The sequence below is a fragment of the Thunnus albacares genome, chromosome 7, assembly GCF_914725855.1.
Source record: "Thunnus albacares chromosome 7, fThuAlb1.1, whole genome shotgun sequence".
In the NCBI taxonomy this organism is placed as follows: Eukaryota; Metazoa; Chordata; class Actinopteri; order Scombriformes; family Scombridae; genus Thunnus; species Thunnus albacares.
Genome location: NC_058112.1, coordinates 33,465,058 through 33,476,909, shown reverse-complemented (window position 1 = coordinate 33,476,909; position 11,852 = coordinate 33,465,058). Strand labels below are relative to the sequence as shown.

The following is an 11,852-nucleotide window of genomic DNA, read 5'->3' as shown; positions in this document are numbered from 1 at the left end:
CAAGGGTAAATAATTGGAAGTTGTCTCATGTGTAAATATGTGAATGCAAAGTGAGTTTTTCACTATTAATAGCCACACGACGGTCTAGTTATAATGATTTTTGACTGTTTTACTTTTAAAATGAATGTATAAATTACAGTTTGAGTCTAAATGTTGTTGCCAATACTTCATAATTTCACATATCCTGGAGGAAACAAACTGTAATATGACAATTAAAAGTCATATTGTCATGAAATTGGATTCTTTAAAGCCTCCATGAGCTGGAAAATGAATTAATTTTCTTAAATGTTTCAATTTTCTTGGTTCGTTTAAGGGTTAAGTTATGATGAACCTGATAAGACGTTTGTAACACGGATCTCAAGATGATTTTAGCCTCAAGATTCTCACTCATAGTCACAACATCCTGTTTTCAAAATAAAAGCACCCCAACTGAAATGAGGTTACATGAATTCAAACCATCAAGACTTTTATTTTAGACTTCAGACGACAGAAGAAAGAAAACTACAGGGTGTCTCCTAATGAGCCGGTGGCGCGTCGGTGGCGTGCTTGCTTGTCGCCATGGTGATGGGCTTGGAGATGAGCTGGTTGCCCAGGGCAGCAGTCGGCTGAGAGTCCAGGTATTCAGCCATGACCGGGATCTGACTGAAGTGGCGCCGAGCCAGCGTGTGCTTGTGTTCGATCCTGCGGATGAACGTCGCTTCGTACGCCTGAACACACACACGGGAGGGAGAAACGTAAACATCCTCCTCCTGTGCAAAAATGTATTTAAAAGTTCATCTGAAGCTGATATGAAGCTTCAACTGTTGAAATGAGTTAAATCAAGTAGATATCTTTCTCAACTTTTAAATGCATTTTTGCACTAAATGACTGATTTTGGCCTCCATCAGCCAGTATGAACAGGAGGAACGGTTACAGCGAGGAAAACTCATGTTGTGGTGTGTAACTGTTGGATGTAGACAGACCTTGTGGACGTCTTCTACTTCCAGGTGAGCTGAAGTCTCCTCTTTGGACAGCAGGATGCAGTTCCAGGGGCTCCAGTCCCTCTGACGCTCCCAGCGGACAAACACCAGGTTGTAGAGGTCACTGCCGGCGCGGAGGGCTGAGCGGGACGTCCAAACCACCTCCACCAGGTACCGCACGTCCTCCACCTGAGAGGATAAAACACATGCAGGCTTTAGGTTTTATCTGAACGATGGAAACATCGCAGCAAACTCCCGGAGACTGACAGTAGTGAACGGGAGGTCACCTGCAGCAGGAAGGGGATCTTGGCCTCCTCGTTGAGCCGCTGCTCGTCGGCTCTCAGCCTCCTCAGGATGTTTTTGTAGAACGAGAAGTCGTTGCGGGATCGAGCTATGTTGTCCAGTCTGGCGCAGTCCCGACACTGACCGCTCAGATGGGCGCTGGCGGACGAGCTGAAGTCAGCAGAGCGCAGGTAGCGTTGACAGCCGTGGCAGAGGAACATGTCGTTCTTCAGCTGGGACGGATTCTGGGGAACCTGGTATAGATGGTAGAGTACATGAGGAAATTCATTTCATACAGTTCTTATTAGTATAGTTTTTTATTGAATCATAACATCAGTAGTTGTCCTATTCTCCTTCCCTTTGGGATGATTAATAGTAGTAGTAGATGATTAATCAGAGGCTGACATCCATCAGAAAAAAAGGGAAGTCAATAAAGTTTGGTGTATTCGCTCCTTATCCAGTTGACATAGTCATTGATTTATCAAAATTAAAGCCACAACTGATGATTATTTTCATTATCGATTAAACTCGAAGTTGTTTGTCAATAAAATGTCAGAAAATGGTGAAAAATGTTGATCACTGTTTCTCAAAGTCCAACATGACGTCCTCAAATGTCTTGTTTTGTCCACAACTCAAAGATATTCAGTTTAATGTCATAGAGAACTAAAGAAACCAGAAAATATTCATATTTTAGAAGCTGAAATCAGAGAATTTGGACAATTGGAGAATGTTTTCTTAAAAAAAAACGATTAATCAATTATCAAAATACTTAGCGATTAATTTTCTGTTGATTGACTAATGGATGCAGCTCTTATCAAAATTGATTTTATATCCTGAGAAGGCACCAAAGGCCTGTACGATTGCCATTAAATTTGCCAATAACACTGTCATATTAATGGTAGAGGACTGAATCGATGCAGCAGAACCATCAAGATCTTTGTCTTTTATCTTCCACACGTTCTTTCTCCTTGTCAAAACTTGATGCCTACATTAACCACAATGCAACTCGACTGCAGACAGATGGGTGAGAGATTTGTGGTGTTATGCTGCTAGCGTCTGCCTCCCCAAGACCAAACTTTTCCATGACAGTGAGAAGTAAAGCCCCCCCCCCCCCCCCCCCCTCTCCAATCAATGGTAAGACCTTGTGTTTGATTAGTTTTCTCTCTCAGTCATATTTCTGTATCAGGATCATTTTCTTCTAATACTTTCCAGCTGTTGTATCTGGAATATGTAACCATACGACTCCAGACCAGACCTCTGCTCACCTTCAGCAGCTTTGCCACCTCAGGGTTGAACGCCGGTGTTTTGATGTACTGGAGGAACAGAGTGGAAATCCTCTTCCTCAGCCCCGCCAGACTGGCCGCCTTAACACCCCGCGTCATCAGGTCCACTTCCCTGTCGATCAGATCCACCATGTCCCGGGTCACCTGACACTCGTGCTCCTGTCCAATGAGGATAAAGACGACCACACATTAACACCGCAGTGATCATATATATGGTAGAGTTACAATGTACAGATCAGAGGACTCTAGATAACAGCTGATTAACTTTAGAGTGGATTATTTCTCCAGACTCAGACTAACTCTCTACCTTTTTACTTAAGTACTGATTCTATAATGTTGGACAGTGATGGAAGAAGAATTCACATCCTTTACTAAAACAAAAATACCAGTACAGCAATATAAAAATACTCCATGGCTGGTCTGGTTCACACCAACCCTACTGGTGAACAACAACAACAACAACAACAACAGGTGTGAGTGTGCCCTGAGAACCACGCGGTTTTCATGAAATATACAATTCAAATATTCTTTCAAGGTTTATTTATGATACAGTGCAGGTGTGTGGAGACACAGAGCAGGGCAGGGCTAATGATGCTAGATGCAGGGCAGGTGTGTAGATGGACAAAGCAAAGCACAGGAACCAAAACCCAGAAAACACAAAACTCTTCATAATAAACCGACCTGCATAGAACCGACACAGAATAAACATGAAAACAACTCAAATACCCAAGAAACACAATCTGTCATCTGCAACAAACAAAACCAAAAACCCCAAAACACAAACAGTCCAAAAACACAGAAAGTCTGTGGGAGGAGAGTGTGTGTGTGTGTGTGTGTATGTGTGTGTGTGTGTGTGTGTGTGTGTGTGTGTGTGTGTGTGTGTGTGTGTGCGTGCGTGCGTACGTGTGTGTGTGTGTGGTACCATGACAGTGTGTTTGAGTGTCATCAGGACTTGGAGCCTCTGCTCCTGGCCGACAGCAGACAGGCTGATGTTGTTGTACAGATCCCGCAGCTCTCTGGCTCTGATGGTGTGTTGACTGTCCATCTGGATCAGACGACCGTCTGCTGCTCGCCACTGATGAGGAGCTGCAGACTGAAACACACATCATCACACTGTCAGTAGTACTGCTGACGGTACTAATGCTACTGCTGTTAGTACTGATACTACTGTTAATACTACTGCTGACGGTACTAATGCTACTGCTGTTAGTACTGATACTACTGTTAATACTACTGCTGATGGTACTAATGCTACTGCTGTTAGTACTAATATTACTGTTAATACTACTGCTGACGGTACTAATGCTACTGCAGTTAGTACTAATACTACTGCTAATACTACTGCTAATGATGATACCGCTAACATTACTGCTGATAGTACTAATGCTACTGCAGTTATTACTAATGCTACTGTTAATACTACTGCTAATAATGAAACCGCTAACACTACTGCTGATGGTACTAATGTTACTGCAGTTAGTACTAATACTACTGTTAACACTACTGCTGATGGTACTAATGCTACTGCAGTTATTACTAATACTACTGTTAATACTACTGCTGATGGTACTAATGCTACTGCAGTTATTACTAATACTACTGTTAATACTACTGCTGATGGTACTAATGCTACTGCAGTTAGTACTAATACTACTGTTAATACTACTGCTGATGGTACTAATGCTACTGCAGTTAGTACTAATACTACTGTTAACACTACTGCTGATGGTACTAATGCTACTGCAGTTATTACTAATACTACTGTTAACACTACTGCTGATGGTACTAATGCTACTGCAGTTATTACTAATACTACTGTTAATACTACTGCTAATAATGAAACCGCTAACATTACTGCTGATGGTACTAATGCTACTGCTGTTAGTACTAATACTACTATTAACACTAATGCTGTTAGTACTAATACTACTATTAACACTACTGCTGTTAGTACTAATACTACTATTAACACTACTGCTGTTAGTACTAATACTACTATTAACACTACTGCTGTTAGTACTAATACTACTATTAACACTACTGCTGTTAGTACTAATACTACTATTAACACTACTGCTGTTAGTACTAATACTACTGTTAATACTACTGCTAATGATGATACTGCTAACACTACTGCTGATGGTACTAATGCTACACTGATGCACCACCACGTCTTCTGCTAGTACTTCCACTTTCTTCCGTCCTGGTACCAGTGATCTGCTACTACTACACTGCTGCTACTACTCCAACCTGAGCTGAAACTATTCATCGATTGACAGAAGGTGAATCAGCAACTACTTAGATAAAAGATCAATTATTTTTGAAGCCAAAATGCCTCATTTGATCTCCGTCATGAGGACTTCTGCTGTGTTTCTCTGTCATTAAATATTTTTGGGTTTTGGACTGATAGTTGAACAAAAAACAAACAAATTGAATATGTTACTGGGAAAAACTGTGATGGGCATATTTGACTAATTTCTGTTGTACTTGCTTGAATTTGACTCTTTCTGTCTTTTTCCTCTACTGACATTTTATAGAGTAATCAATAAATCAATAAATTGAACCCTAACACCAACATCACGACTATTTAGAAGTGAATATCTAAGTGGAAACTGTCTGGATTGAGAGAGCTGGGAGCGGAGGAGGAGGAGGAGGAGGAGGAGGAGGGGTGACCTCTAACCTTATCCAGGAAGTTCCTGACAGTTTTGTCGTAGTTGTTGTTCTGGACGGCGATGCGATGGCATCCGATGGCGGCGATGAGCTGCGTCTCCTGTTCCAGCAGCAAGCAGAGAGCTGCCTTCCTCTCGGCTCCTCGCAGCGAGGAGTTGATCCGCTGCTCCTCCTCACGCCTCCACTCTGTAATGTACAAATATTTTAATTATCCACACATCTTACAACTCAGCTGTACAACAGAGTGAGACCCCCCCACCCCGCCCCCCTGTCTCAGCCTACTCTCCAGAGCGTGGTACAGCAGGGTGAAGTCCTCCCTCCTCTGTGGGTTCAACCAGCGGTGGCGGCGGTCTCTCAGCTGCTCCTCCTTCTCCTCCCTCCTCCTCTTCTCCTGCAGCTCCATCCAGGCCAGCCGCCGGTCCCGCTCCCTCCTCAGGCGCTCCACCGCCTGCTGGGCCAGCCAGCGCCGAGTGAACGCCTGCAGACGGATCACCTGAGAGGGAGACGAGAGAGGAAAACCAATTCATTTATTGAGTCTAATGATGATTAAGTGGAAGATAAAAGACAGAAATGTATGTATAAGAAGACATCGTGCACTCAGGGTTCACCCACAGCTCTCAGCCTCCTGTCATGATACTCGTCAGCAGTGATGTAGTTGCCGGGGGCGACCAGCTTGTCGTTCATACAGGAGACGTAGCAGCCGATGCCAGTCATCTGGGTGCTGATGCTGACCGGACACTGCTGAGTCTGAGACTTCAGCTCTACTGTCTGACAGAGAGGAAGAGACATGGACTGAATTTAAAGATGCACATTAAAGACAACACATGCAAAATAATAAAAAAAGAGAAGTGAGAAAAAGAAACATCAGATAAAACATCTCAGATCCCTCCTCGGACAGAGGTTTAAAGGTCAGGTTTTAAATACACCTAATGCAGGTAACCGATGTCATATTCTAAGTGGCTAAAACTGTGAAAAATATTAATTAAGTTGTATAATTCAGCCGCAGATGGATGAGCTGTGTAATGCAGGGAGGCAGAGTGGCTGCCAGCACACAGCTGAGGTCACAGGCATCAGGCTGTTAATTGAGGTTCACCGCAGGCAGGATGAGCTGGTGAGTAACATTTCACATTTTCAGGCTTGTGACACAGATTGATGAAGCTCTTGTAGCCTGAATGACCTTCTAAGTATGGAACCGTGTTCAGTGCACGTATTTTACATGCACAGATCGGAAATCTAGATAGCACACTTATCCCATGACTCCTGGTTAAATCAGCAGGAAAAGCAAAAACTGAGCTGAAAAAAGTCAGTTTCATTAAAAAAAAATCATAAGTGTCCATATGAAGTCAACTAACTGTAAGAAACGTCCAATCAGAGAGCTTGAATGTAGGTAGAGTCTGAGCTTTGGAGAAATTATTGGATAAAATTCAGACATTTAAATCAATTCACTTTAAGATTTTGGATGAGTCCAGTTGCTGAAGGCAGCTGAAGTCGTTCCACATTGATCTGTCAGACCTAAAGTTGAAGCTTTTCCTGCGAGGACACGTCAAAATGTCTGCTGTGCAAAAGGTCTCAGAATCGGATTCATTTAGGAACGATAAGAAACAAGAGAGGTCTGATGCTGGACAGAGATTTGACAGGAAAGAAAAGAAAAACTGCTGATCAAGCAAACATGTCAGTTAAACCTTAAAGGTGTCAGTGTGTTTTAGATAAAAACACACACCCCCTGCACCTTTCCAACATAATGACCCAGGAGTTTAATGCACCAGCTGTTTATAAAAGCTCAAACTTAGCCTACGTTACTGATGGAGATTTATAGATCACTACATTAGTACAGATTGCACCACACAAACTAGTTTTAACATACAGATCAGTTACTAAATATTTATACGTGTAGAAATGCTCCCTGAAAGTCAAAGGTCAGGGCTTCAACCTGCTCTGAACGCTTCCTTTTCAAAGTTACCTCTACTTCCTCCTCATGATGACATCAGAATGTCCACACATGCTCACAAACAGCCATCTGCTCTATAGCCTTTGTTGCTAAGGTGGTTGCTAAGGTGGTTGCTAAGGTGTTTCCATGTGTTGTTCACTCTCATATTTCAGATGTGATTCAGCTCCAACATGTACGGATGGATTTGAGAAGTTGACATTTGGAGTAAAGAAGGAGAAAAAGAAGTGAAATCCTGCTACTATAGTTTGTTTACGTAGCCTCCGGCTTCCTGAAGCTGACCAATCAGAACAGAGTGGGCTCATCAGGAGGCGGGGCCTTAAAGAGACAGGAGCTAAAACGGCCTGTTTCAGACAGAGGCTGAACTGAGGGGCTGCATAAAGGACCAGTAGAAGATAAATAAGGAGTTTTTAACTGGAAATCATGCAAATATATTCCAGTAGAGCTCCAGAATATAAACATAGAGCAGGAAATATGCGGAATATGTCCTCTTTAAGAAAGACTTTACACACAAAGTCGGTGATCCAATCCAGTTGACTCCCATGTGTATCTTGTGAGTTGAGCAATACATACAGGAATGTACTTTTAGCTCCAGTCACTAACTACTGCACCGTAATAAAGTCAAAGGTCAGAGGTCACTGTGCTGTGACAGCTGATTTAAAAAAAAAGAACATGTACAGGCACCACACCATTATAGATTCTTGTTTCTCGTTAAGTGCATTTCCTGTTTATTTTAGGTTAGTTTGAGGGAGGTATAGAGGAAAAATGTAAATGGGACCTGGTTCCCACATAAATAAAAAATTAAAAACATTCTTATTATAACCAGATGATGCAATGGATGATGTGCTGTAAAAACAAATTAGAGCTATAAGAAGAAAGAAGGAGATAGGATCATAAGACCAACATGGCTGCCGTCCTGTGATGTGTAAACAGTCTTTACTGTAGGTGACAGGTCATCTCATCACACCGCTGACGACACCACAGAGCAACAAAGAGCCGAGGAGGATCTCATTACTGCAACCGTGTGCGTCTTCACGTATGTGCAGCTGTAATGAGCCGACCGCCATCGTTAAGAGTGTGTGTGTGTGTGTGTAGGTGTGTATTTTTTCTTTCACATTCATTTGTTTAGTAAAACAATTCCTTGGTACATTATCTTTGAGGTGGTAAACATCTGATCTACTGCTGGATGTAAAAATGTCCAGACAGCTCAGATGGAGCTCAGGACTCACACAGAGGACGGCGACTATATTACAAATGATTTCACTGGTTTATTGGATGTGTTTAGAGAAACAATGAACATCAATTACCGTTACATCCCGACCAGTTTGGCGTGTCAGAAGAAAAACATCCAATATACAAACAGTTGTGGGCGGCGAACTAGACCGATGTGTCTGCAAAACCTCAGACATGAACGAGACTATTGGTGAGACTCATTAATCTAACGCCTTATATTTAAAGCACTAGCATTAGATGAGAGGTTGTAGAGTGAAGTAAAAGAGGTGAAACTCAACACGCTGTACATGAAAACATTTGTGATTTAGGAGAGGTCTGTGTGGAAACCAACACAGTCATTTAAAAGTCTGTGTGAAGCTTCTATTCAGCTTCAGCAGTCTGAGTTAATCATATCAAGTGGATATCTGACACATTTACAGTCTTTTTAGCATCAAATTCCTTCTTTGTGTTTCCCTGTTGAGCTGTCTCTTTGTTTATTTGGGCTCCTGACTGTTATTTTAAGACAGACTTGAAAAATGGTGAACCCGTCCTTTAATGTTTGGCTTCCTCCCTATTTAGTCTGAGATTTGTGTGGGCTGTGTGGGAGTGCGAGACAGAGCCTGAAAGCGGGTTTCTCCCAACAGAAAGGCGAAACTCTGGCAACTGTGAACCACACAGCTGGTCTGTAAGCTGCCAGCTGAAACCTTCAGCTGAAAAGTCTGAAACGATGATCATAATTATATCATAATTATATCATAATTATGTCATTTCAAGGTCAAAATGTGGCGACAACAGTAAGGTGGCAGTGAGGTTTACAGAAGGCATCTTGCTTCAGTGCAGTCTTCAGTACACACACACACACACACATGCTGATGTTCCAGCAGGTCTTTTGTAAGGGGAACAGGAGTAGATCTTGGCAGGAATTCCTGGGAAATAACCAGGTCTCAATTCCCAGCATTCAACCGTACTTCTGATTGGTTAGCAGGTATTCAAATCATATTCAGGACGTTCAGGTTTACTCCTACTGGGAACAGGTTTCCTCCTGCCAGCTTGTTCCCGTAACTTTGCCAAGAACAACCTGGTACATCCTCACATCATTAAGACGGACTGTTTTCTTTCTGCAGACTGATGAAACTTTTGGAACTGTGGGATCATGTTAATGGAATCTGAAAATACAGATTCCACGTTGTTCTTTGTCATATTGCCTGCCCTCGATCTGCAGTGCTTCAGACTTCCTGAATGACTTGCATCCCCCAAATAATGTGACATAATGTCGACTGTGGTGGAAGAAGTATTCAGATTCTTTATTTAAGTAGAAGTAGAAATACTGCAGTGTAAAAATACTCCATTACAAGTAAAACGTTACTTTGGTAAAATTACAAAAGTATTATCAGCAAAATGTACTTCAAGCATCAAAAGTAAAAATACTCTTTTTAGAGTGTTATCTTATAATAATATATTATATTATTTGTTTTTATCACATTGCATTTTCATGTTGTAGTTCATCAACGTGAAGCCAATTTTAGATACTTTGATAGATTACTAGTAAAAGTACTGCATCATATTATATACTGTAATTGTATATGTTCTTTTTATAATAAAAGTAATAATAATAATACACTTCATCTATGTAGCACCATTCAATCAATCAATCAATCAATCAATTTTTATTGATATAGCGCCATATCACAACAGAAGTCATCTCAAGGCACTTTTCACATAGAGCAGGTCTAGACCGTACTCTTTAATATACAGAGACCCAACAATTCCCCCATGAGCAGCACTTGGCGACAGCGGTGAGGAAAAACTCCCCTTTAACGGGTAGAAATCTCAAGCAGACCTGGGCTCTTGGTGGGCGGCCATCTGCTTTGACCGGTTGGGTTGAGAGCAACACTAATGCAGCTCAAAGTGTACAACAAATTTTATAAATAGGAAAGAAAAGAGCAGAAAATTTAAACAACAGTCAGAATATTAAAATATATCATTTTATGTCAAATCTTCATCTGAAAAGTAACTAAAGCTGTAAATAATAAATGTAGTGGAGTAGAAAGTACAATATTTCCCTCTGAAATGTAGAAAGTAGCATCACATGGAAATACTCAAGTAAAGTACAAGTACCTCAAAACTATACTTGAGTAAATGTACGTGGTTATTTTCCACTAATACAAGTCGATCTCAAGTTAATGTATCACTTGTTTATCTGACAAAATAAATCCATAAGCCACAAGTCCTTCATTCTCAGTGTCTGGGTCGACTCCATGAAGATGTCGGGGAGATTTTACTGTCCAAAGTCTGAAAATGTCAAATTTTGCAGTACATACAGGTACAGAGAAGCATCAGGTTAAACATGGATATACACTCTGTTCCCAGTTTATCAGGTCCACCTAGACATCATACAGCAGCCCTGATATAAGTCCGACCTTCATGAAGGTTATAATGTTCAGCTTTTGTTGAAACTACCTCCCAGTATAACACAATACTACTGCAGCACACAAGTCAGCAGACTGATTTTCTTGAACAAAAACTGTTGATGAATTTTTCAGGAGGAAAAAAAATGCAGGAAACCTTCATCCACATTCTTTCTTGATAGAGCTGCTAACTGAAAGTTATTGATCTGTTTCTATCAGAGCAGCGATGGCTCCTATAGTCTGACTATAGTCTTTAGTTTATTTTTACTCAGGCAGCATCAACAAAAGGTTTATTATCATTATTATTATTATTATTATTATTATTATTATTATTATTATTATTAATATTATTATTAATATTATTATTAATATTATTATTATTATTACTTATTTTAACTGACAAAAAGGAAGAACTATTTGTATATATCTACTTAATGCCTGTAAGTAAAGAAATCAACCTAAAAACTGAGCTGGAAATGATCAGCAGTGATGTAAAATATGTTGATTTATCAGTGGTGGAAAGTAACTAAGTACATTTACTCAACTACTGTATTTAAGTAAAGTTTTGAGGTACTTGTACTTTACTTGAGTATTTCCATGTGATGCTACTTTCTACATTTCAGAGTGAAATATTGTACTTTCTACTCCACTACATTTATTTGACAGCTTTAGTTACTTTTCAGATGAAGATTTGACACAATGGATAATATAACAAGCTTTTAAAATACAACACATTGTTAAAGATGAAACCAGTGGTTTCCAACCTTTTTGTCTTTTGACGTCTTACAAAAAGCAGTGTGTAGTCGGGGTCACATTTCACATGTCTATGAGTTGTTAACAGCTCCACCAAATAGTGATTTTTCCCTCTAAACTTCTCACATGCTTTCATTTCAATAAATGTTCAAATGATCCAATATTTCAGCAAAAATCAAAGATTAGAGAAAAAGTCCAAAAACTGAAAACAGATTTGTGTATCAGAACTTTGTTTTTTCTTCTTTCCTCTCCCATTAATCATCTCACCACCCCTCAGATTTATCTGCTGACCCTTTGGAGGGGCCCGACCCCTAGGTTGGGAACCACTGGACTAAACTAG

General features: G+C 40.6%; 1 protein-coding gene across 2 annotated transcripts in view; it reads right to left on the bottom strand.

The window, feature by feature from the left end:
• Positions 1–449: 449 nt before the first annotated feature.
• Positions 450–11,852, bottom strand: part of iqub (IQ motif and ubiquitin domain containing) — a 15,748-nt gene continuing 4,345 nt past the window's right edge. For both annotated transcript variants that reach the window (XM_044355609.1, XM_044355610.1), the window contains exons 6-13: positions 5,807–5,962; positions 5,477–5,687; positions 5,205–5,380; positions 3,447–3,617; positions 2,507–2,683; positions 1,247–1,495; positions 963–1,148; positions 450–707 (exon numbers count right to left, since the gene is read on the bottom strand). In XM_044355609.1, coding sequence (XP_044211544.1) covers positions 516–707; positions 963–1,148; positions 1,247–1,495; positions 2,507–2,683; positions 3,447–3,617; positions 5,205–5,380; positions 5,477–5,687; positions 5,807–5,962 — 1,518 coding nt within the window. In that variant the 3' untranslated portion in view covers positions 450–515. The remainder of the gene's footprint in view (positions 708–962; positions 1,149–1,246; positions 1,496–2,506; positions 2,684–3,446; positions 3,618–5,204; positions 5,381–5,476; positions 5,688–5,806; positions 5,963–11,852) is intronic.